General features: G+C 40.4%; 1 protein-coding gene across 8 annotated transcripts in view; it reads left to right on the top strand.

The window, feature by feature from the left end:
* NHSL1 (NHS like 1) overlaps nucleotides 1-26,075 on the top strand; it is a 174,720-nt gene that overhangs the window by 138,213 nt on the left and 10,432 nt on the right. For 5 of the 8 annotated variants that reach the window (XM_054279243.1, XM_054279242.1, XM_054279246.1 and 2 more), the window contains exons 3-5: nucleotides 4,448-4,575; nucleotides 13,483-13,675; nucleotides 18,568-18,699. In XM_054279243.1, the coding sequence (XP_054135218.1) occupies nucleotides 4,448-4,575; nucleotides 13,483-13,675; nucleotides 18,568-18,699 (453 nt within the window). The remainder of the gene's footprint in view (nucleotides 1-4,447; nucleotides 4,576-13,482; nucleotides 13,676-18,567; nucleotides 18,700-26,075) is intronic. The other 3 variants (XM_054279245.1, XM_054279244.1, XM_054279247.1) reach the window with 1 other exon arrangement.

Raw genomic sequence — 26,075 nt, 5'->3', positions numbered from 1 at the left:
CTGGGTATATAGCAGGGACTTGGGCATGATTGTATTGGGCACTGACAGCTTTAACACATTTGCTTTGGTTGTGTCTCCCAAAGCCTGTTCTAATAACTGTGGAAATGATGAAGGGGCCCTTAAAAGGGCTTCATCTGCATTTCCCACGTACTTTCTTCACGCTTAACTAAAACCACCCTGTGAACAGCAAAACATAAGGAAAAATTTCAGGAAAGATTTAATTTTTTAGGAAAGGTTTCACTTGTACCATGTAAGTGGAAAGAAATTATTATATAATCTAATGAGAGTAATTTTTGAGCAGTACTTCTAATACAGAGGAGGTTCCGAAATTTAATGTATCACTAGTATGGAAGGAAAACAAGAACAAATGTATGGTTTCACCTAGCCAGAAAAGCACTTGCAGGGCAGCAGAAGGTGACAGGCAATGTCCCTGTGCACTTGGCCTCAGAAGCAATCAGTCAGGAGATGAAGGGGAGGGAAGTAGCTTCAGACTTTTGAATTGTGGCAGTACCCAGTGCAACCACCAATTGCAATTGCCAACGCACTAACACTTTCCTGATTTTCCTGGAATTAATGTTTATGTAAGCAAAATTGGTTCATCTGGGGCATAATCATATTGTTGCACTTTTCAGATCAGATTCATGTGAAAATGATGACTTGGAGCTTGCCTGCAGCATGTGCTGCAGATCTGGGCTGGTGAGCACACCCTCAGGAGCAGGTGTTTGTGTCCTGCCTGATGCAGTGTCCTGGGGTTCCACCTGGCAGTTCTTTGGTGGAAATACGGAAAAGCTCTGCACGGTTCTGAATGTTGTATAATGTGGGAAATGGCAGCCAAGAGAGTGTATGTCCCCGATTCAACTGGTGCTAATGTATTGTCATTCTTTAAAATTAAGATTTTTAATAACTGGAACTGGATGGATCCTTCTGTTACCTTGTCAGCTTCAGTACAGACATCTCTGAAATAACATGCATAACCGTAAGAACTTTTTCACTTAGTGTATAGTGCTCTTCTCTGTTTGGGGCTGTCAGACTAGCACAATGTATTGTTCCTTTGGGAAGAAGGGAGGCTTTCGAAGAGTAAGTATCTGGAGTGTTTCCTAGAGTAAGTGTGTCTCGCTTCTTCATTGAATTTTTTTACAAAAATAAAACCCCTATATCTGAAAAATATGAACCTCATTAATTACAGAACACTGTGTGCACCTCTAGTAAGAGCAAGGAGATGGAGGGGAGGAGCCTCTAGCTGGAACAGTTTTTAGACAGCAGTTGCCCCCCTTGGATTGGCAGCATGATACCTTCAGTCAGGTGCAATGTGTGACCTTGCGTTGTGCTTGTAGGCTGTTGCACCATGGAGTAAAACATGTCTGCCTAAAGCCTCTGGTGTTTGTTGGCCTTGGGTGCCATCCACAGTGTGTTTCCTGCTGTGCTGCAATATGTACAGTTACAGTACATAAAAAGCTGTTCTTGGGGACAAACCACCTTTTTCTTGGTTGCACCTAGCAGTTTTTGGCAATTTTGACTTCATCAGCAATAACTTCTGAAGTTACGTGGATTTTGTGTTGTGGACAGTGGGAGGTTGTGAGCTTGATAAGCTGACAGGTTGTTATTGGCAGTCCACTTGAGCTTCTGATGGAATTGAATCTTCAGCATTGATTTCCTTAAGTTTTTGGAGCTTTTCTGGGCTTCATGAGGTGCACTACTCATCATCTTCACCTTCTTGGCTAGGAAAATAAATAAGGTCAAACAATATTAGAGCATTCATCTGTCACGCTCCAGGAGAGCCTGTCACCTCCAGAAGAGTCTTGTGACAACTGTGACTCCATGGGAAGCCCACACTGGAGCAGGCTCCTGACAGGCCCTGAGAATCCATGGATAGAGAAGCCCAAGCAAGAGCAGATCTGCTGGCAGGACTTCTGACCCACAGTAGGGAACCCCCAGTGAAGCAGACTGTTCCTGAAGGACTGCACCCGTGGGACAACCACTGCTGGAGCACTTTGTAAAGAATTGTAGCTCATGGGAAGGGTTCATATTGGAGAGTTTTTAGAGGACTGTCTCCCAGGGAAGGAACTCCACACTGAAGCAGGGGAATGATCTCCCTGAGGAGGAGGTAGCAGCAGGAACAACATGATGAACTGACCATAACCCTCATTCTCCATCTCCCTGCACTGCTGAGTGCGGAGGAGGTAGACAGTTGGGAATAAAGTTAAGCCTGGGAATGAGGGGAGGAGTGGGTGGAGTGTGTTTTTTAGGATTTGCTTTACTTCTCATTAGCATGCTGTTATTTTGATTGGTAATAAATTCAACCAAGTCTCCTAAATCAAGACTGTTTTGCCTGTGGTTTTAACTGGTGAGTGATCTCTCCCTGTCCTTTTCTCAGTTCATGAGCCTTTTGTTATATTTTCTCTCTCCTGCCCAGCTCTCTTCAGAGGGAGAGAGTGATAGAGCAGCTTTGGTGGGCATCTAGCCCAGGTCAGACCACCACAGGATTTTTTTGGGGGCGTGTCGTGATGTCTGATGTCTGAGAGTGTCAGGAGTGGCCAGCAAAGACTCTAAGCCTCAGTCCAAAAATGGGAGGAAAAATAATGGCATTCTTGCACACCCCTTAGGTTGTATTCATGTTTGTTGGCAGTGATTAATGATTCCTCTAAAGGTAAAAGTTGCAGTGTCTAAGTTGACAACTTTGCATGTTAACCGTGCTACAAGTTGATGCGAGTCTTAGGGCTGTCTTGCTCTGCCACAGTCCGTTTACCCTGTTCATTTGTAGCTGAAACCAACAAACAGCCCATCAGGGTGCTCACATCTGTGAGTGTTATGTGCTGGATCTGGCTGGATCCAGTACCAAATTTGGAATGGTGATGGAGGAATTTGCTTTGCTGTGGTTGCTGACAGTCATTTTTCAGCCCTCTCCTGAAGTACAGCAACAGTTTGCCAGATGTGCACAATGTCAGCATGCTCACACATGTGGAACAGGTAAACAGGGTTTCCAGGCCTCTGATCTTCAGATACAGCCATTGATTTGGATCTCAAAACCCACACTGCTGCTGGTCCTTGAATGGAGAGAGCAGAAAAGGTTCCTGTCATACTGCCCTTTTGGACACACTAGGGATACATAGGCAAGGACATACGTCCTGCACCAATGGAAGTGGCTGGTTGTCAGTGTAAGCTTGCCTCCTCAGTGTCCATGTGCAGGTACAGGAGAGTCCTTATTGATTAATTCCTTACAGATCTGTGGTTCCTGTAGATCAGTTAGTTAACCTGTCAGCACAAATCCTCCAGACCCTGGTGTCAGAAGCATCTGGGCATAACAGAGGTCATGTATGCTGCACATGCGCATTGTAAGTCCACCTAATCATTTGCCAGGCAAAAGCTTCTCTAAAACCTTGCCCTTGGTATAAGCACTGCATCTTTTCTATTTTAAGGAGTATTCAGAAGATCAGGATAGGCAGACAGATAATATAATCACAGAAAGGCCTTCTCCAGCAAGTGATGATAGAAGTCCTTTGTGTTGTGATAGTGCCTGTGTATTGTGCAGAAATTTCACTTCCTTAAATGGAAATACACCAAATACTTAATTTTTCTCTTGCTTTCATAATCTTTCAGCAGATTCAGATATCTGTGTTTGAAAGTGTAAAGCTAACTGGTCGAATGAGTTTGGTTGCTGCATCTTGAACATTTAATTTTTCCTTATGCTCTGGCGTCTGTTATTCTTTAGCACAATCACGCTGAATATCAATTAGGAGACAGGAGGATGAATGTGGAAAACTTGGTGAGGGGGATGCTATGCTGACTGGGATTTTGGCTATTGTGAGTGGGGATGCATGTCTGCTCTGAACACTTTCTGAACTTTAGAAACTCTATAGTATTAAACTACATGTGCTCTGCAGCAACACAAGATTTTGAGATCCCTGTGATTTGCATTCCTTTCTCCAAAATAATAGTAAATGGTCTCTTCCACGGACAGGAAGACAAGACAAGTGGTCAGTGCCAAAGTTATTTAGCAGATGGTGCTTCAGTAGTGAGCAACATCATCATCATTTCAAGTGTAAGGCATATAATAGATGTCTACCGGCCCGGCAGATGAGACCCCTGGAGTTACTCTCATGCATCCATCTCCCATCCTGCAAGATGCTGCCATCTGTCAGGACACTGAGCCAGGCCTCACTTAAATAAATAAAGAAATCTCTTTCCCATTTCTTTCCAAAGCACTTGCTGTTGCCTGGGTTAATACGCTCTGTGTGGGCTTACGTATGTCACACATGTGAGGGAGGAGGAAACATAGATACAAATACGAGGGACGCGCCCTTGGGTTCTGTCACTTGGGGCAGGCAATGTTAATGCATGGTACACCTTTTCAGAAGAACATTCAGTGCTTAAATGCCATTGAACACCAAGCATAAACAATAATGGCTCTTGCCATGATTGAACCTCCTGTTTCTCTTCCTTTTGGCAGAGTGTGACAAGCTGCGGCGGGATGGCTACCGGAGCTCGCAGTATTACTCTCAGGGCCCCACCTTCTCCTCATCCTCCAGTGCAATCTGTGGAAGTTACCAGGATGATTATGAAGAAATCGAACAAAAGGTAATAGTGGGGGGAAAAGCGCTGGAAAAAAACTTGTGTGGTGCAGTGTAATTGCCTGCCATAACACTGTTCAACTAAGGCAGGATGTTTAGAGGATCACAAAGATGTTTATTTCTTTGAATTGCAGTGACAGTAGTTCATCTGAATTTCATAGTGTCTTAAAACTCTCAATTTTACCCATGCAGTGATACACAGCTCCCACTGGCATGTTCAGAGTGTGAAAGAAGGGGTTTGGTAATGTTCTGGAGGGAAGACCCCAGCAAGGGTAGCTGCTAAATTGCAGGAAGAGCTATTCAGCAGCCATCAGCATATTGAATTGTAACTTGGATAGGTGCACACTTTGACTTGCTGATGGAGGTGGTTATTCAGTTAGGTAGGGGTTTTGTCCTAATGCATCACAACTGTTTAGTAAAGGCATCCAGAAAATGAAGATTGTCCAGTAAGTTGGGTTTATTGCCTTTCTTTCAGTTTACTTCATGGTTTTCTTGCTTATATCCCCACATCTCAACTCTTAGAATCTAGGAATAAATAAAATAAAGAGAAGGAACAGTTGATCACAAGTTTTAAGAAAGTTATGAAGCCATATTGCTTTGTACGTGAATTTATATGGATTTCAATTACAGAACTCCTAAGTTGTGTTACTGTTCTGAAGAAGAAGAGTTCTGCTCTCCTGCCTTTGTCTGTTGTGCCTGTAGGCTCTGAAGGAAAAGCTGACTGTGGTGTAGTGGTTTAGGATGTTACTGCTGGGGTGTGTGCCTGCCTAAAACTGAAATGCCAGAGCTCCTAGCATTTTCAAGAGAGATATTCTAGAATACTTTGCCAAAAACAGCTCTTGCTTCGAGAGTGGGAGGATATCCTTGATTGTAACACAGTTTAATTTCTTTGAATTGTTACTAAACCATATGTCCCTGTGGTAATATAAACCACAAATAATGCTAATAAAATAACTTCTATCAGCAAAATGTGCAGACCCTGAGAATGCACTTTAGTAGATACAGTGGTTTTGAGTTTTATCCTCCATGGGTTGTAGTCACATAATAAGAGGTATTGTGGAATATGTAGAGTCTCTTGTCCAGGTGGTGATTGCATTTTATCTGGTATTGGCAGGGAATGTCAGAGCATCTTGTTTAGCTGTGTGTGGTATGTACTGGCAGTGAGCCGAGAATGTAAAGCACATTCATACTGTGGAATACATTATAATGGTAATTTGCAAAACCGTGCTGAGATCACTGGAATTATGATTTCCAATGGGGAAAGTATTAACACCTTGTTTGTTGCTATTAACGTCCTGCACATAAATGCATACATATATGCCATCAACTTGGCCTGGCCAGTGCTGTGCAGCATAAAACCATCAGCATATGTAAAACTAATGTAACATTTAAAAAATACAAGTACACTTTTCTTTAAACAATTTGCATGAAAGTATATAAGCATGGGTGGGAATTCTTGGAGACTGAGAGCTGTCATCATTTCTTGGTTAAGGGTTTTTTGAGTGTTAACATAATGTGTTACTAACAATTTCTGTGCATTCTGGAGAAAATTAATGCAACTAAGTATGCTTTAAATATAGGATAGCACTTCCATTTCAAATTGGAATAGGTTCCTTTAAATATTGTAGCTGAAAGGATGATTCAGAGCTGTGGAGAAAGATAGCTGCCAAACTGACAGTCTTAGCTGTTACTGATTATGTCAGAACCTTAGCCTTAACCCTGCCACTCTTATTTCCAGCTCACAAAGACATAAATTTCTTGTAAACTGTAGCGTGATTCTCCATTAATATTGTATAACTTTCTTTTGTGGAATTTTTTGACCAGTATCTCTGTTTAATTGGCACTTCCTTTTTTTTTAATGCTGTAAATGTTTAATCTTTCTTTAGAAGATTGTTTGCTTTCTTTAGAATGTTTACCACAACAAATTTCTGACCTTGAATTATTATCCTACTGGTAAAGAGCCAAGTAATTCTAATAAGTCTTGTGCCTTGAGGGGGTCGTATTTCAGCTGTCAGGAGAGTTCTTCTGTAATAGTGTGGAACTGGGGTCACCAAAAATCCTGTGATTCAAAATGTGAACTCCTTATTGCTAGATGAAAGCTTTGTTGTCTATTTAAAGCAAAAAAGCCAACATTTAAATTCTGTGCATGCAGTGTTTAATAATTGAAATTTGAGAACAGCAAAATAATGATGGGTGGATGAATACATCTTTACTGTTCATAAACTTCTCGGTTGATATAATTGCCAACTTACAGCAAAAAAGAATGGGTGATATCACAAAGGAAACCAGCTTTCCCTGTTATTTTTAATCTGCTTCTAAAACTAAAAATCATAGCCAGATATTCTGCTTGTCTGTCTACAGTGGAGACAATATGAAACCATTGTTAGGTGTTGATCCACAAGCATTTTCAGGTTTTGTGGAGGTGGATGTCTGTCAGCAGAGGGTAATAGTCACACCACCAAGCACGTTGGTTCAGCGTCTTAGGAAGTGTCTAAGATAAGCAGAACATGTGCTGTTCCAAAGGAAAACCACTAAGGAGAAGCAGGCCCAACTCAAAAATGAATGAACAAAATTAGAAAACATAGAAAGCTGGAGTCTCTTGAGTGGAAGTTGATATAAAATAAAGTGTTTGAATCTGCCCTTTTAATGTTGATTCTTACAAGTTAGATTAATGGAGCACAGGCCAAGCTCCAGTGTAGTACTGATCCTAATTGAGTTTGTTGGTGATTAAATTGGTTTACCTGGATTTTACATCTCAATACTGTGGCCAGTCTTCTCCTTTCTTGTATCTTACATGCTGCTGTTGGTGACAGAGCTTGGGAGCTATTCTGTCCTTCAGTATTACTCTGTTTTACCTGTGTGAAAGATGTTTTGAAATGTTCATGTTCAAATTCCAGTTCTCCTTATGTTCTGAAATGTATGCACGTGTGTATTAACTGTATTTGTCTTTTGTGTGGTTTTTTTCTTACTCCTTTTTCTTTCCCTTTTTACCACTCATTCTCTTTGTTTCTTTTTGTCTCACTCAACAGTCTAGTCTGTTAGACTGCATCTCTCAGTCTTGCATTAGCGCCTGCTGTAACTTGGTTCCCTGGAAAAACAAGGTACTTTGCCCACAGGTGGGACCATCCAGCTGCCATATCTGCAGCTTGATGTTACCTGTAGTATTTAGCCTGTATGCAATCTTTTTCTGCTCTTAGCCTTCAGTTGTTATCTGCTGCTTTTTTCTGCTTAGAAAAAAACAAAAACCAATTAAAGAAGAGTCCCATGCCAGGTTTGCTTCTTCTGTGTTCCTCTGTACTCCTTTTTGTCTGCAGTACAGTAATCCTGTATTTGCTTGGTTCACAGAGTTTTTTATTCCCTTTTTTGTCTATTAACATTTGTCTCCTTTGAAACCCCTCCCCAAATGGACGTTGTGTTTTATTTAATTGGCTGCTTCATTGGCTTTTAATTAGCCAAGGAAAAACTCTACTAATGTGGAGGAATGTGTCTTTCTTGAATGATAAATGTGAACTACAGAGAATACCTACTCCCAAGCATGCAGTATTGCACATATTATTTCTTTATTCCATTTATGAAAATGTTTGTGCACTCAAAATTCATGGTGTTTTTCCCTGCATCATGTCATTTGGCTTAGGAACTTTGCTTTGATAGTTATGCTTTGGGTGAAGAAACACTTAACTTCCCTTATTGGAGGACAGGGGGTGTGGGATGGGGTGAGAGTGTATTTTTGCCTCTGTGATCATCTGAACTATTAGTTATCTCTCCAATTTCTGCACTAAACTGTTTAGTATCTTAAGTGGAAACAAGTGCTCTAACTGTATTGATTTGAGGAAGTCTAATGCAAAACTTTACTTGCTGCTAAGAGGAGGTAAAGTTGGGCACTTCAGTTTTGGAGGTGGGAATGCCTAAAAAGCCCTGAGGTGTAAGGTCTGGCAGAGCTGGGTGCTGGTGTCCTCAGGTGGCCTCCCTGCCCCTCTGCTGCAGTTGCATGGCACTGCTCTTGTAAGAGCACATGTATTTTATACTGTTTGCAGGGGTTTGATTTTTTAAAATACTGTGCCATTTACTGAGCTGAAACAGCTGCTCATAACACATGAAATGCCAAAGCATAAGGAGGTGAGTACAGAAAATTTTGAACAAAGAAAAGAGGGTAATTCTTCGCATACTAAGACTGTGCATGGTAAGGGGTAAATTGGTAAATTGTGGATGCTGAAAGTTTACATTAGTTTAGTAAGCAACTGGGTACATTCTTGAAGGGCAAGGACTCCATCCAATGCTGAGAGAATATTCAGGAAAAAGTATCTGCTCTGTGCATCCTCAGATTTAAATTTTACCTTGATACAATTCATTGGTCTTTATCTTAAGGCAAATATTAGATAGGCTTTTAGAGCTCCAAAAAGTACAGCTCTTCTTGTGGTTTTTATCCCATTACAACAGAGTAGAGGAAGAAGAAAATAACATTTCTGCAGTGCTTGTTTGATAGTCAGTAATTTCACTGACAAAATTTCTTTCCTTACTGAGACACAATGAAGGTTATAAAGTTAAGAATTTACTACGATAGCAGTGCTGGCTAGTGCAGCTGGAGATGTGTGTGTAGAAGTAATAAAATGGAATTGTCTGTGAAAACTGAGGGAGCTAGACTGGTGACCTTGGTCTAGAGGACACCAAAAAGAGTCAATGACTGATTAATCTAAAGCGTAAATTCATGTAAATTTATAATCTGGCAGTGTTCCATGAGACAGTGTGAAACCCCATGGGCTGAATTAGGCATGTGAAGTGCCATTCTCAGTTGGCTAGGTTTGGATCTTGGGTTTCTTTTCCCTGTTATTGGTTGTCTTGATCCCTTGGTGTTGGAAGAATGGCTCTTGAAGCCATCAAACCTTGTAAGACACTGGAGGCAGAAATAGGACATTGGCAAATATAATAGACAGCTGAACTCATATTGCTGCTGCCTGCAACACTGATTTTTTTTCATTTATTTTGTTTTTCTGATAAATTATGTGATTTTAGTAGACAGTAGAATAAATGACATGACTAGAAGTTGGAAGTCTCTTTGCTGAAAAGTAAAATTTGTATGGATTAAATTCTCCTGGAGGTTCCATCTTTTTTTAGATACTGTAGTATAAACGCCTGTTTTATAGAAAAGATTTAAAATAAACAGATTATTTAGGCAGAGAGTGTTGCAAGATACATAGCATAAACTCATTTGTCATCTGGGACCTCTCAAATAGCATGAAAGTGCTGAGATAGTGAAACTCTTTTGTTGTATCTCAGCAGCTGAGTTGGCTGGGGGACAATATGTCAACAAGGCGTCGGAGAGGCTCCAGCTCACTGAGCCATATAGCTTGTCTATAGGATATTTATAGGCCATTTTTCTCCTGGATTCTTATTTTAACTCCCATTTGAAGGTTCATGCTTTTTCCCCCCTAGTGCATGTTTGTGGAAACACTGCAAGGTCCAAGGCTGCTGCTTTCACATCCCACCTTTATCCCTTACCAGGTCTGTGCAAAAGAATGAATTCCAACAGATTTTCCTGTGGAGATGAGTGTAACAACCCATTCCAGGGATTTGGGCATTAAGACTGGCATTATGACTCAGAGATGCTTTAAAAATGGGATAAGTTATGATCATAGAGTTTATGATCAGCTATGCCTCATTCTGCTTCCAGTGTAGCAGACCTGACTAGAGAAGACATTCTTGTCACACAGGAGCAATTCACTGCATCTTCCAGCAAGCTTCCGTGCTGTAAATCTGGGAATGTTTGCTAAAATATGTAAATCTCATTTTCATCCTGATTAAAGAGGTGAATAATTTCTGTCTGAAGAAGGCTGAAAGATGAGTTGCTGCCTTCCTCTATGTGTAATAAAGCTGTGCACAGCTTTGTCATGCGTATACCATTGTCACTGAGAGTACTTTGGAAAAAAGGATATAAGTAGAGACAGTCATGTTTCTTCAGGATCCATGGAAAATGTACCTACAGTTGAAATGTGAACACTTATTCCTACACACAAAACCACTTACATCTCTTCTACTGAATTATTTTGTGGAAGTATGTGTATGTGTGCTGTGTCAGAAGGTTGTTCTCACTGACACTGCTTTGAACTCAACTGCACCATTGAGTTTTCAGTTGCTTTTCATTGGTTATATACTCATATAACCTGACTTATTTCTGTCTTCCTCCATCTGTCCCAAATTTTCTCCGCTTTTAATTCTACAAAATTTCTGATTGATGTTTCACATTCTTTGAAAAATTAGGATTCCCTTGTAGCAGATGCTTCACTTTTTCAGTTTTTCTGTTTGTGTACTGTAATAAAAAACCTGTTCTGCTTGGCTTGGGTAATTTCTTTGGAAAGGAGGCATGGCTTTGTAACCAGTATCTCTGCCTCTTAACGGACTGGAGTAGCCCTTGGAGACTGCTGCATGACAGCTGAGACCGGGCACTGAAGTGCAGTCTGAAGGTGACACTGATGCTGATGGTGTCAAGCAGGCAGTGCATTTGAAGGTCACTGGTGCTCATCCTCACCCCAGACAAACTACAAAATTGTGCTTCTCTTGGTCTCTCTGATTCAGGTGGACGAAAGCTCATTGTGGACCAGGGAAAGCAACACTTCTTTGCCTCAACCCTAGCTTACTCCTTCAAGTGCATATCCACATGCCTGCTGTGGCAGATGGGCTATCACCCCCCTGCCATGTTCCTAACAAACCCTTTCTCTCTCTCTCAATCACTTTTTAAACCTAACTGGGGGAAGCATGGCCTGGGGGCAGCTTTCGCTTCTTCAATGGCATGCCTGTCCCAAATTTCTTAAGTTAATGAAGGTGTTTATGAATTTGGGTAATTTGAGGTGGGAAAGTCCTTGTGTTTGTAAGTACATATATATGTGCCCACACTGTATATGTATGTAAACAATTTATGGACACACTCTCAAAAAAAGATGAGCACATTGTATTATTACTTGGGTTTAGAGCCTTTTAGAAACAGCAGAGGCCTGAAAAAGTACTGGTGTCCTCCAAGAAGGTTGTATTGATAGAACTGCCAGGGCTTTCACTGGGCTGAGCCCTTACCTACAGAGCAGTATCTATCCCTTCCACAGCCTCTGTAGGAAGAAAATTCAGGGCTGTCAGAAGTTGATTATTTCCTTGAAGAAGAGCTACCATGTTTTAAAGTGTGGTTCCAAACCACAGAATAATATTAGTAATGGTTTCATTGCCTGAAATGTTTTTTTAGAGTTGCTTGAACAGTTTCTACTTTTCTCTTACTTTTTGCCTGGAAGTGGCTTTTATTTTTATTTTCTATTTATTAAAGTGTTGGACTGTGTCCTAAAGAATATAGAGTCAAAGCATAACAGAATAAATAAATGGTTATTTATTTATTTATAAACAGTGGGAACTCCTCATAGTAACAGGAAGAAAATTAAAATCAGAAATGATACAGATGTTGTAGCACAGTGTTTGGGCATGTCTTTTGTATAGCACTCAGGTACTAGAGACAACAGATCACTTATTCTGAACACCCACAAGAATAAAAAATCCATCTGTTATAAATAGCTGTGATGTTTCCTTCCATGCCTGTGCAGCAGTGAGGGGGAAGAGGCAGTGGCCCACTACTGACAACCCTGTTCTGAGTAGTATTTGACTTTCCAAAGGGAGAGAGTAATAGAGAAAAGAGGGGGGTAATTCTGGTCTGGTGGTAGGGAGGAAGGTCCCAAAGCAAACTTTTCTGAAGCAGAGGAGTCGACAGGTTGCAGAGAAATCTCTGCTAGTGCTGCAAATGCTGTGCAGCTCCTCTTCCATGTTCTTTTTTTTGTTTTGTCTGGAGGCAGAAGGAGACTGTGATTGGTTTTCCTCCAGGTTTTCCTTCCTCTTCCGTTTCTGGGATTCCCTGGAGTGCCTTGCTGCTTCTCTCAGGTTCACTTGGGTTTGTGACCACCTGCTAGAAGCCCCAGTGATGGGCAAGTACTGTCCAGTCAGTAAAAAGCTGCTCCATGGCTTTCTCTGCCATTATTGTCATGCAGGCAAAGACCTAGTAATGAAAACAGATTTGCTTCCCAAAAGCCCAAAAGGAATGGGTTTTTTTGGCTTACAACTTTGGTGGAGGGATTTGCACAAGCTGCTGCAACCTGTTTTTCTCGTGCAGAAAGATTTTTGTTTTATTGGTTGGGTTTTGTGGTTTGTTTCCTTTTTTTTTTTTTTTCTTAAATAAAACACTTCATGGAATTGAGTGTAGCTCAAAGTGCCACTTTGAGAAGAACTGACTTTTAAAATTATTGTCTGTGGCTGCTAATAATATTAAGTGCTTTACCCCTGAAAAATGGGTAACCCCTTGAACTGTGGCATGAGTTTCTCCAAGACCAAAGCAAAATTACTTGCTTACCTCACTGATCCATTGATGATTCTGTGATGATTCTGTGGAGCGGGCTGATTGGTTCTTTTACTGATCTCTGCTAAAATCTGTCTTTTGGTAGCAGGATTCTTGCTGAGACTTTACACATCCATACAACCTAGTGCAGCTGGAGCAAAGCAGTGCTCAAATCTCATCTTCTAATAGGGCGAGGGGAAGGAAAGGCAAACCTTGGTGCAGGGAGAGAAGGGTTAATCACTGCAGTGTCAGTGTGTAAGGTGTAATTAGTTACTGTGCTTTGCTATGTGCAACACCACTCCTTTCTCCTTCATTGGTATATGTTCCTTAGACTAATCAAATGTCTTGGAAAAAATGCAAACTAGATGTTTTATTGTGCATTTTTTGTGTATGTTTAAAACTTCTCTTTATGTAGGTGAAAGTGTGATATTTGTGAGGGTGTGTTTTGCTCCACAAGCAATCAGTGCTGACTGCAGCAGCAACACCTTAGTAATACTACAGTCCTACCTATTTTTGTGAATAGTAAACTCACAGTGTTGTATATATTTCTGTTTTTAGTGTCCTGTCTCTTCCCCTGAAGAAGAAAAGCTTATTACCATCAAAAGGCCTAAAAGTCCAGCTACAAATGACTTATCAGATATCAACACTCAAACCAACTGGACTAAGTCTCTCCCACTGCCAACGCCAGAAGAGAAAATGCGACAACAAGCACAAGCCGTCCAAACAGACGTGGTTCCTATTAATGTGTCTGGTAGGCTTTTAATTTCAGTAATTTCATTACACTGATGAGGGAGGGCGGAGATGAAAGGGGATCCGTACAGTTGCCTAGACTTTTGACACTCATTTATTGAATGCATGAATTTTCAATTACTTACCACACCTTTCTGTGAAAACCATTTTGCATTTAGTAGTCTAAATCTGAACTTAATTAGAAAATATCAAAATCCCTTGAAATTGTCAATAATTTAGATAGTTAAAATATATGGGCTTGAAACAGCGTTAGATATTCACGAAGTGCAAGAAGATGGCTGATAAATAGCAGTGTTTTGCTGTGGGCTGCACTGAGGATATGTAATTGAAAATCATGTTCGTCCAGTATTGATGATATTGTAAGATTTTCTTCTAGGAATTTTATTTAAGGAGGGTAGTCAGGAACTTCTGTGTTCCAAAGACTAAATGTTACAAAAATCAAGAAAAAAAGCTCTAGGGTCTAATTTTTATCAGCAACAAAAGTTTTAGGTGTCAAGGGAGAGTAGGGTTAGAACAGCAAACGTTAATGATGGTAGCACCTTTGAGTAATACTCCATGTAAGAAATTCCACTTACATAACCATAGTCCACATCTTCTTGTTATGAACTGTGTATTAACTCTTCATTTTGAAAATGCTCTTTGATTTTACAGTTGCAGAACTCTGACTCTGTGGAAGTTAAATTACCTTAAAGCCTAATGCTGAATAGATACTTCATTGTGTGTAAAACAGAATTTCTGTCAAAGATGGAATTATCACTTCAGTTTAATAACTCCTTTTTTTCTGCACAGTATCAAGATTGTCTCTTATTAGTTAATTCAAATAACTGACTGCTTGCCTGCCAAAGCCAGGATGATATTCAATATCCAATTTATTTCAAATGCCATATGGCGTGCTCTGACTCCATGCTTACTCTGACAATCAATAGCTTGCAATGTTTGGTTTGTTTTGAAAGTAAATTAGGTTCTCTTTCCCTTCATGACTACCAATGCTTTTTTCACCTATATTTTTATAAACTAGTATTTTAATTAGTATTATTTAATAGTATTTAAATAATCTAGTAGCATAGGAACAGGACAGCTGTAGCAAACATCAGCAAGCTCTGAGAAATCAATAACAAATTATTCCTTAAATAGTAGAAAGTATTTGAAGTAAACAGGTGAAGACAACATGAAATTATGAATGCCCCACCTCTGGAAAACTAATAAAAGGAAAATACATGCAATCCTGAAATGTTACTAGGCCAGTGGATATTATCTAGGGAATTTAGGGTACAGATGCAGAAGGCAAGTTACAGGAACAACAGATAATCTGACATAATCAATAAGCTTGAGTAGGGCTTAGATACTGTGACAGCAGGAACACAGTTTTTACTTAGGGAAACAGTAATCTGTTGTTTGATTTAATGATCCTGCATACTGCAGAAGATATGGGAGAAGTCAACAGATGAGAAGAAAAATGAGGTGAAGGGATCAAATAACTCATAGAATGAATTCAGCATCATGTGGAACATTTCCTTGTTTGGATAAATTATGCTTGTGACTTCAGCCTGCATAATTTGATTGGTGTAGCAAAGCTTGTGTCCACTGGATTTTTTAGCCAGGACTCAGGAAACTCAGCAATTCTCAACTTTTGTGATAGAAATGGTGCACATGCATATTATATCTCACTTTCCTGGAGTGTGTGATTGAGCACTTACTCCCTTTTAAACATGGTAATTGGAAGAGATAGAAAGGGAGGGCATTAAAGGAAGACTGCTTTTACATCATGTGATCTGGTCTCCAGGATCCACCCTTCATTCCCCTTCCCTTGAAATAATTGTATTGCTACTGTGAAACAAGGCAAGCTTGTGAGCCACACACAACATACAGAAAAAGCTGCTGTCCTTGTTCCTTTTAAAAAGTCACAATCTGCTTCCCTCCTCTTCTCTCCCACTCACCGAGTAATTTTGTTTTGTGAAGTTCCTTATGTTACTGCACGAGGCAGGAAAAAAACTGACAAGAAATCCGGTGCCGTTTGTTCAACATAACACAGAACAAACCACTGAGGATTTTTGTTTTGATTTGGCTTTTTCCTTCACACACTCTTTTTCTTACTGTCCCAGAAGAGAGGTCAAAAAACTTCTGTTTTATTACTCCTGGCCTGAAATAAAAGGTTAACCTCTGAAGAGGCTGCTGACAATTGATAACGTTTTCAGCCGTGCATTAGCGGTGATTCTGCTACAAAGGCCTCTCACGTGGCTGTGCAATAAATGCTCCATGAGTTCAGCTTTCAGGGCTCTTTGGTGAACAGATTGCAACTAATACAGTAGTCATAAAAATCTGTTGGATAGCCTGAAGGTGCAGGGGCATTGCACTAGGCTTGCAAGCTGCTGACTAGTCATCCAGATTTGGAAGCAGTTTCAGTCTCGGAGTGCCTGGGCTGAGCTTTATTCTGAAAGGGCTTGGACTGAATTTTTCCTTGGTGGCCAGTCTTTACATTTACATATCCTGTGGGTTAAAAGATATATATGTATATATAATGGTGTCTGTTCTCATGGGCTTTCTGGAACTAACTTTCTTTCCAGATGGAGGAGTCTGGTAATGGTGGAGGTGATCAGTGCCAGGCTGGATCCTGCAAAATATTTAAGCATTTGCTTGAGTCCAGCTTTACTGACTTCAGTGAGATTTAAGTGCATACTTAAATATTTTCTGTGTATCCAAGGAAACTGGGAAACTGAGTATACTGCATGAGAGACAACTGAATAAAGTATATAAGGAATATATGATTTATTACAAACCCATAAGAGAAGGAGAAAAATATTCTTAAATCTGTAACATACATCTACTGTTGATATCGATATTTTCTAAAATGAAAAAGACGACAGTGAAGAAAGAAAAAAAGACTGAGATGTTCTGATTTTGCTTGTTGGATTTCACTGAAGTTGCTGTTTTGAAATTCTACAGATTTGTATCATGGCCTTTGTGTATCAAAAGCCATTCAAGATGGATTGATTGAGTTAGCTTTTAGGTTGCTCATTTGGAACAAGTTACTGTGGATCATTTGACACAGTAATATTTCTCCATGACCATCCTGTTTGTGCTGTCTGAGCCTTCACGTAAAAGACTCTCTCATTGTTTGCACCCTCTGCTTACCACTTATGTTTTATTCCAAGGCTTTATTCAAAGCTACATTACAGTTTTCTTGTAATGCACCATCTCAGGCATGATTGTCAGCCTTTGAATTGATAAAGATATGTTCAGAGATGCAAAACTTTCTCCTTCAAATCTGTTGGATTTATATAACATGGTTAGAATTATTTTTATCATCCTGCAGGACAGGATAACCTAATGTCCTGACTTTTGCCCATATGGGTCCTAACATCCTAATAGTGGTGCTGCCCAAGACAGTGGATAGTTTGTCTCAATATTTCAGGACTTCTAAGCCAGTGGGATCCATAGCTCTCAATTTTATGGTTCCCATGGGCTTTGCCTCCTCCCTTAATCTGACTTCAGTCAATCCAAAAGTTGAACAAAACTGGCATTTTGTAACTGCAAGGATTCCACTCAGCAAAGGTGCGGCCTGTGGTCAAGGCTCTGGTCAAACAGAGTCAGAGTCTTTATATTTACAACATGGTAAATGAAAATGCTACATTTTTTCCCTTGCATTTTCACAAATCCACATGCTGTAGTTCAATATGTGACTGTGTCTTTAACTGTTATAGAGGCATTGAGGTTTGCTATGCTACTTGCACGACACACATCGTACTGATGTGCGGTCAGCCAGGGGTAATTTTTATGATGTATTAGTTACTGTGCATTAATCACTTTTTAGAGGTAAATAATTTGGTCATCAATTTTCAAAAAAAGTATAAAATGGAAAAAAAAATGTGCAATGTATATCAAGGTTTTCCTGCCTTTAAGTTTTAAATGGATCATCTAAAGGACATTGAGCAGTGCTTTAAAATGCTTAAACTTGTAAAAAGGGAACTTATATGTGAGCTACAGGGGGCAGCTGTTAAAGTTTTAAAAGTGGCAGAGAATTAGCTTGTGATCTATAGTGCAATCTTTATCTTACTGCTAGTGAAATGGCCAAATTATAAACCTCTAAACAAAAGTGAATTTCTAAGGAAAAGCTTCTTTATAATAGTGGTGCTTCTGGGTCCCATTATGATACAGCACATGGTCATCATACGGCTTTGTCTGGCAAAGTGCACTTACACGTTTTTTTTTAGCTCTCGGCATTGTATATTTTTACAATCATCTGTAAAGTTTCAATTTTAAGCAGCTTTTGGCCTGAAATATTTATGAGTCCACGAGATCAGTTTGATCTCTGTGTGCTCCCTAGTTCTTATTTGTATTCGTGCTAAAAGATCAACACCAGAAATGCAGTACACTTGACAGGTTCAGAGGAACTTGGAATGAAAAAAAAGGGCCTCATGCGAATTAATGATGGAGCTGTGCAAAGGCATCGTAATAGCTGTTGCCAATAGCAATGTCTGTTCCTGCGTAAACCATTGTGATCCTTCATTTTCATGAGCAGATTTGCTTTCTCTGCAGCTCATTACTTAAAAATAAATTAATAAAAAACCACAGAAAAAGCTATTAAGGGCCAAATAAAAGCAAGGATTCTCTTTGCTTGTGGAATTAGAGCTGCTCTCACCAAATATGTGTTGGGCTCAGGAATTCAAAATTCCTTTTAAAACATGCAATATTGTGTAATGGATATTTTTGTCTAAAGCCTTACAGTGACAGTGTGCTGTATCTTCCTTCAGCGTAAACCTTCATTGTAGGACCAAGCTAACACCATTTATTAATGCCTTTTTTTCCATTTCTACAACAAAACTAGTGGAAGAAAGTGCATGATGTCAGTGTGCTTGGAAGTAATGTTGCTTTGCTTGTTCTACCATGTATTAGGGGAGAATTTCGACCGCCAGGCCAGCATTCGGCGGTCTCTAATTTACACAGACACGGTGGTAAGACGGCCGAAGAAAGTCAAAAGGAGAAAGACTATTACAGGAATCCCTGACAACTTACAAAAGGAGCTAGGTATGGCTCATCAGAACTGTATTCCATCCACTGTTCATTGTCACTGCTTATCATTACTCGACTAATATCATCACCAGTGCTCATGAAACCAAATACAGTCTGATAGCCTATTTCAGTTCCAATATGTGTGTGCCTCCTTGCCAAACTCTTGCATTGGGAAGCTGGGACCTTTAATCTGTTCACTTCCATCTGTTAAAGGGAACAAGGTGTTTGGAAAATGGTGTACTGGTACAATGAAAACCTGCAGGGATGTAAGGTGTCTGGACTTTAATGCTTTCCTTCAGATTTGGTCATCTTCTCCAGGATGTTCACCAAAGCAAAACTGAAGTGAGCAGACGTTTTGGCTTGTGAGTAATTACTTAGTGGAGTAAATCAATTTATGGATGTGTTCCTGAACCGACTGAGGATTGCATCAAGAGTGGAAAACCTATTTTCCAGTTCAGTGTTGGCAACTCCTTAAGTATCAGTGTTACATGATTGGAATAACCTACCTGGGTTTATTAGCTATTCCATATATTCTAAAGGAAAGGGAACTTCCTTTAGAATATATGGAAAAGCTAATAAGCCAGGTAAGTTGCATTTATTAAGAAGGAGGACTGCCTGAGGTAGTGTAAATGTGACCTATCTTCTTCCCACTTGGTAGTAGATGTGAATTCAAAGCTGATCAAGCAATCTGGATTTTGGCAGATCTTTCACACACTTTTTGCAGAATTCTTTGATTTAAATTGTGTTTTTTTTTTTAATTATTTCAGCTTTTCCCAGGTTATAACTTCACAGATAAAAATATTAAATATTCTCCCTCCCCCTTTTTTTTTCTCTCTGTAGAGGAGGAATATGTTTTAAAATAGTCTGGCAGAACTTCATTTTGGTGCTTTACATGTGAAATCATCTCATATATTGATTTCAGTAAATTTTACTACCTTGCATGTTGCAGCTATTTCTTTTTTAATCATGTTTTCAGTTCTTGGTTATTTTTCTGGATTTTTCAGAAACAGAAGCAAAAATCTGTGGCTTGTTTGGATGGGTTTGAGATGAGCTAGAGAATCTGGCACAGAGAAAGGCAAGAAACAGACAATTTTGTGCAGAGATGTTTGTGAGTGGAACTGTGCTCCTTCAGCATCTGTAATGAAACAGTGCCCTGCCATGGGAATCCACTGCCTCAAGAAAGCTTTTCCAAAATGTTAAGGTTACATTATGACCACTTCAAAAAGATGTTTCATGCTTGAAAACATCAACTTGTAGTTGTATTTGGTGGAGGAAGCTGAGAATGCTGTTGGCATCTATCCTATAAAGAATTCTTCAATTATTACCTTCAAAGAAGTTTATGACTTGCCAATCTGTTCGCTAAGGGTGACAAGTTTTTACCTTGATTTTCATCTTTCTTGTCTGTGCTGAGCACATTTCACGTTGCATTGCTTGAAGGTTTTCCTTGGCTTCTATTTTAAATTGTGGACTGGCAGTATCCTGCTGTAGTAGCTCTCTCTGGATGGTTCCCTTACCCCCAACCTGCCAGCACATAGGGCTTCAGCCATCTACCTTAGGGCATAAGTTGTCTGAGGAGCTCCATGTTACTTCCATGGTAGTTGTATCTCTTCCAGGGAGCAAATTGTATGCCAGGAGTACTCTGTGACAGCAGTATCCATCCTCTTAGCATATTGGTTTCCATCACAGGACAGAAGGTGCACTAGAAAAGAGTGAAAGTGTCTTCATCTTACACCTGGCGAAAGCAGACATGCTGCAGTGAAGTGACCTAGCCAGTCAGCCACCAGGCTGCTGGCAAGGCTGGGAATAGCTGCACGTCTCCCCATCCCTGTTCAGTGCACTTTCTTTCTGCCTTTTCTCCCCTGTCACTCCCCAGATATTTCTGTAGCAGTCCATTCCCTATTTCTCTTACGCTGTCCCAAAACAAACAAGGAGTTGTTTTAAGACATTCCACAGTTCATTTGATCGGAACAAGTATCCGGACTAAACTCCAAATCAAGCAATTGCATTATGCCTATTGACATTCTCCCTGTGGTTTCAGCTGAATAAATCTCTTTGTTTCTTCCCTAAAGCATTGCTGTGAATGGCTATAATATTTGTACAAAGATTAAAGTCCCTTGGTACACTAGAGTTGCTGCGTGCAGGCTAAATAACCAACATATACAGCAGATTCTTGTAACCTCTTGTTTATCCTTCAGAAGGAAGCAGAAACTTGAGAGAACCTCAAAGCTTCAACCAGGCTTGGACTATTTTCATTTCTTGTGAGAGAGTCTGGAAGAACTTTTGTGAGGCCAAGCTGCTGGGGTTCTCCCTTGGCTGCTTTGGGTCCTTTGGAACAGGAGACCAGGCAGAAGAGAAAGCCTGCACCGGCTGCTAGCCTGGGCTCACCGGATGTGGTGCCCTCGTAGAACTTAGCCAGACATACTGAGAGGAAACATTAACTTCACCTGTGTGCTCAAAGTATCTTTAAACATTCCTGCTTTTTAGCATTGAAATGCTGTTGTGTTTTCACAGGTGTCTTCCAGTGATGAACCGGTCTCTGTGTAGACTGGAAAATTCTGCATTAAGAATTCTGCATAAATAATATGCAATGTGATAGATGGGATTCTGAGACACAGTAAGAATCTGAAGTGTCTACCAGTTTAGAGATGGCAGTTCCTTTTTGAAGTTGCTTTTTAACTGCAGCACCCTTTCAATACTATTTAGCAGAGTGACACCAAAGTAACAGAAGGCAAAGCATTTTTCTCTCTGCCAAACACAGCAATGAAAAAGAATTAGTTCTGCATACTTCTGAATTACCTTCCTTGTCTTACAAAACATAAATATTACATACATATTTAATGGAGTCAGTGTTGGGTCAAAACGGCAGAAAGAGCGTGAAACTTTGAGACGTTTTACTTCAAGTGCTCTTGGTTTCTCTGCTCTGTTGCCATTATCCGTTGTCTCTAGATGTCTTCTTCAGGTGGTACCTTATATGCAAACCTGTATTCTCCCCTCAGACAAGATGATTCCCAAACAGAAGTTTAGTAGAGATGAGCACCTCTCTGGAAGAACCTGTCACTGGCCCTGCTCATTTTTTGGCTCTTGGTTATCATCAACTCCCTTCACGCATTCCAGCTCTCCAGAGGAAGTGAAGGCAGCAAAATTCTCTCCATCTTTCCATGGTCGCTTCTTTGTGTCAGTGCTCTAGGGTCTGGCTCACGCTAACTTTCTTTTGTGGGAGTTCCAAGTTACCTGAGTAACATGAGTGTTTCTCCAGAGCTCTGCATCCATGCAGTCCCAGACACCAGTGGGCAGCTTCTGGTGTCCCAGACTCCTTCTCTGTCTTGCAGTTGGAGCAGGTCTCAGACCTCCCTATCAGTTCCATCACAGTTCCTAATAAACATACCTCACCAAAACAGGGGACAGGAAGACATCTTCAACTTTTCCACCTTTTATTCCTCCTTCTTCTGACAGGCATTTTGATGTGTTTTTTTATTCTCACAGAAAGTCTCTGTCCTCTTGGTTTCCAAAAATGTCTTCTAATTTTATGCTTTGTGTGTACTTCCTTTGGATTATTTAAATCCTTTTCTCACATCTTACAGATCCAATCCTTTTTTTACATCTTACAGATGCAATTCATAGTCTTTTTGGTTCTGTGATTTTCTTGCCCCATGTACTTTTTTTCCCCCTTCTTGACTTAAAGGTTCAAAGGGTCAGAATGACCTCATACATTTTTTTCAGCTTATTTTCCTACCTCACTTTTTCAGTAGGTCACTTTCACCTCTAGGATGTCATGTCAGTCATTGGGATGGAAATGACTGACACCTCAACTGTCAGCCCTTAATTTGCTTTCTGGCTGTGCAGCTCAGACCCCTGGCGGTACCAGTTGGTGTCTCAGGTGTCATTTGGGACTGTTGAAGCTCTCCGTTGACATGCCTGAGAAGAAGCAATTCCATCTCAGCAATATGAGGGCAAATGAGTCCTTCAGATCTTTGGAAACTCAGCTGTTCTATTAAAAACACCTCTTAATTGATACTCTTCTCCAGTTAGTTCCCTCCAGGGCTAGCAGTCACTCAAGTTACAGGTCCCATGGGTAAGTAAAGTCCCAGATACCCATTGGTCCTACAGAAATACCACTCAAATACCCAGCTGTTCCAGCCGAGGAATTCTGCACCTGCTTCTGTTTGGAACTTTAGCAGTCTTTGGAGAGAATATCTCTGTTTCAAAGTTATTGTTTATATATAGTTTTGACTAACACTGGGGTTCTACCTGTAGTTTTTCACGATTGTATGTTTCCAGCACTATCCGTCTATATATCAGATGTTAGAAAGCAGGTATAATCTGCTTTTTGATACTGGGGATGAAAAACACTGATGCAAAGAATATAAATGTCACCAGAGGCTGTTAGGTTAGAGAAACTATCAGAATCAAGAAAACTTGAATTCCTGATATTTGCATCAGAATTCTCCCTCTCAGGGCGGCAGTGATATGTGCAAATATTCAGGATTTTTTTTAGCTGGCAGCACTGAAAAGTTTCACAGGATTCACTGCAATATTTTTCTTCCCCTCTGAGAGATTACAGATGCTTCATGGAGTGCAGTGAAAATTCCTTAAAATTGCCATAAGCCCACTGTACTTGTCTGTTTCTTGTTGAGTGTCTGTTAAAATCACTCAGTTTCTAATTGCTGGGGTAGAACAAAATAAGAATCTCTGGGGGGTTTTTGTAACCCTAAACTGTGGTGCCTGCACAGTGACTTAGCCAGTTTACCAGGTTTGCGGGAGCATTGCTAGGTGTGGCATGAGGAGGCAGTGAGAGGCAACACACCTTAGGAATGTGCCTGTGGCATGAGATTCGAGTGCTTACATTAGAAATGGTTAGTCAGAAGGTAACAGGGACTACTTCTTTGTTCTCGTTGAAACAGGCATCTGCTTTGTGACACCAACACACACGCTGTTTATCTTTTCAAACCCTCAGTTTCCCATGCTCATTTCAATGCAGAGGACCTTTCATGTGATTCTCTGCAACGAACTGCTGGTGCCACCAGATCAGCTGGAGTCACAGCAGGGCTGCTAGTATCTAGGCCCCAGGGATTATACACAGACACACTTTCTTACCCATCAAATTTGCCAAATTTGTCATTCTCGATCCCTGTCCTCTCTAATGTGCCACACCAGTGACTACCAGAATCCACAGAGTGCTTGTTCTTTACTAGCTGCTGGGGCCTGCACTAAACGTGCACATGAGTGAAGAGCATTTGCCCTAATTAGAGATTTGCAGCATAGTAGGGTAATGAAAAAGAAAAGAGCATAGATACAGGTCTCCTGTGGTGGACATAGCACTGACTGCAGTGCTGCTGGATGCAGGATAATGCAAAGGGCAGACAAGATAATTGTTACTTTCAGCCACATCTATCATGCACCCAGTTTGCAGCTACTTCTGATTTTATGTTCAGCATCTGTAACCTGATGTGTGGTTCTGCAGCATTTTTTGCTGCTGTCTGCTCACACATTATCCCTGCAACTAGAAGGACTTACAGGTAGTATTTTTTAAAAGATCTCATTCTGTTCAAGGATCTTGGTGTTGCAGATATCTTCTGACTGCTATTTATTTAAGTAGGTGTTTTCTGACAAACCTAGCGTTATCAGTGTACTTAGTCAAAGGCTTGAGCTGTCCCTTAGAGCGGGATTGTCTTCCAGCTGTAGTACCAACGAAGATTTTAAGGGGGTTTGAAAATCATTACTTTCCAGTATTACTCTGGAAGTGAGTGAGGGTTTTACAGTGCATTTGAAAATTGCAAATAAAATACTCCTTGCTACCGTCCTATGAATTTCACCAAAATCATAAACACCTCAGCATTTTACCAGTATACCTGAGTCTTAAATGTTCCTCTGGTTGGTTTTTTGAACCATTTTCCCTGCAGATTTCTGTTGTCCCTCTTCAGAAAACAGAACTATAAAAAGACTAAATCCTCACAGCTTTGCATGAGATTGTGCATACATGTAAAGCCAAAACCAAAGCTGATAGAGTTTCAGAATATGCTGCTTTTCTAAAAAAACCCCAAAATTTAAAACCTCAAAGTTATGTTCCTGTAATAGTAACAAGAATGCAAAATTCCTTCCCTGACCATAGCCCATAGAGCAATGTAAAAATGTTACCCTGTAGTTTATATATCTGAAGCTGGGCTGTCTTGCCCTCCATAATCCTCTTTTTCTTTGGGCTCTGAATCATTCAAACTAGAAGAGGCCAGTCTTCACACCAGTGCAAAGACTTGCCCTGATGGGCTTCCCTGCAGTAGTGCTGAGGTTGGGAACATTTACTGCTGTTGAGTCAATTTATGCAGCTTCCCAGAGCATATTAGGCTGGACCATAAATGACATCTGTTCTGGTAACAAACACAGGTAAGCTTTGGTTCTCAGTAGCATGCTGCAGCTGGTTGTGGATGCTGCCCTCTTGTTACTGTGCTGCTCTGGCTGGGGCAGCCAGCAGTGCCCCAAGGAAAGGGGCAGGAGCTGCCTCACCAGGCATTTTGGTATAGCCGTCAGTGGCCTCCTTTATTCAATGGCCTTTTTTATTCAGTGCCATTAATTTTCTTTTTCAGATACACTGTGCATTTGCCATGAACAGTATGTCCCAATAAATGATTCTAACTCTCCTTGTTTTGGAAGGAGAAGGTGAGATTAGCAAGTCCAGCATTGATCCACTTTGCTATTTACCTTTTCTAGCAGTAACATTTTGAACAGACATAAAACACCCATCTGCATTATACTGCTTGTGAATAAAGTACAGACATACCACATACACATGCTCTCAGCCACAGGTCAGTGTGTGACAGTATCAGATACTTGCTGTAATGCTGACAGCTTCATTCTCCACCAGCACAATCCTTTTGTCTCATCTGCATGGGTGTTTGTGTGCGTGTGTGTGTTTCACAGAAGAAGAAAAATACCCCATCTCTTTGGTTATTTACATGTCTTGGCATGCAGATTTTTGTTACCAGATATTTTTAATTGACCAACAGTTAAAATTGGTTATGTCATGGTTCCAGAAACATTTGTTATGTCTGTTTTGATGCTTTTCTCTGTCTTAATCACCCAAAGGGGTGCACTGATTCCATAGAAAAAAAATATACCTGGAAAGGATGATTATTTTTCTTACTGTACAGTTCAATAACTGTATACAGAATATGCAAATCTCTCTCTTGGTTGGCTGCAGTAGTCCATCTGTTCTGACAGTATCTCATATTAGATTATCCAAGACATTTGCCAGCATCTGAGTATCTAGCTTTGCAGCAAACATCTACCAGAAGCAGAAAGAGGCTGCATTTTTATGAGAGCAAGAGAATTTTCACAAAGCAAGCTAACTAGGCTTCAAGCTGCTGAAAGACTACTTACATGCCTGAGGAAAAGAAGTA

This window comes from Melozone crissalis, unplaced genomic scaffold (assembly GCF_028551555.1).
Source record: "Melozone crissalis strain CALT ecotype California unplaced genomic scaffold, PUWL_Pcris_2 ptg000027l_1, whole genome shotgun sequence".
Lineage (NCBI taxonomy): Eukaryota > Metazoa > Chordata > Aves > Passeriformes > Passerellidae > Melozone > Melozone crissalis.
This window is presented reverse-complemented; position numbering and strand designations above follow the sequence as displayed.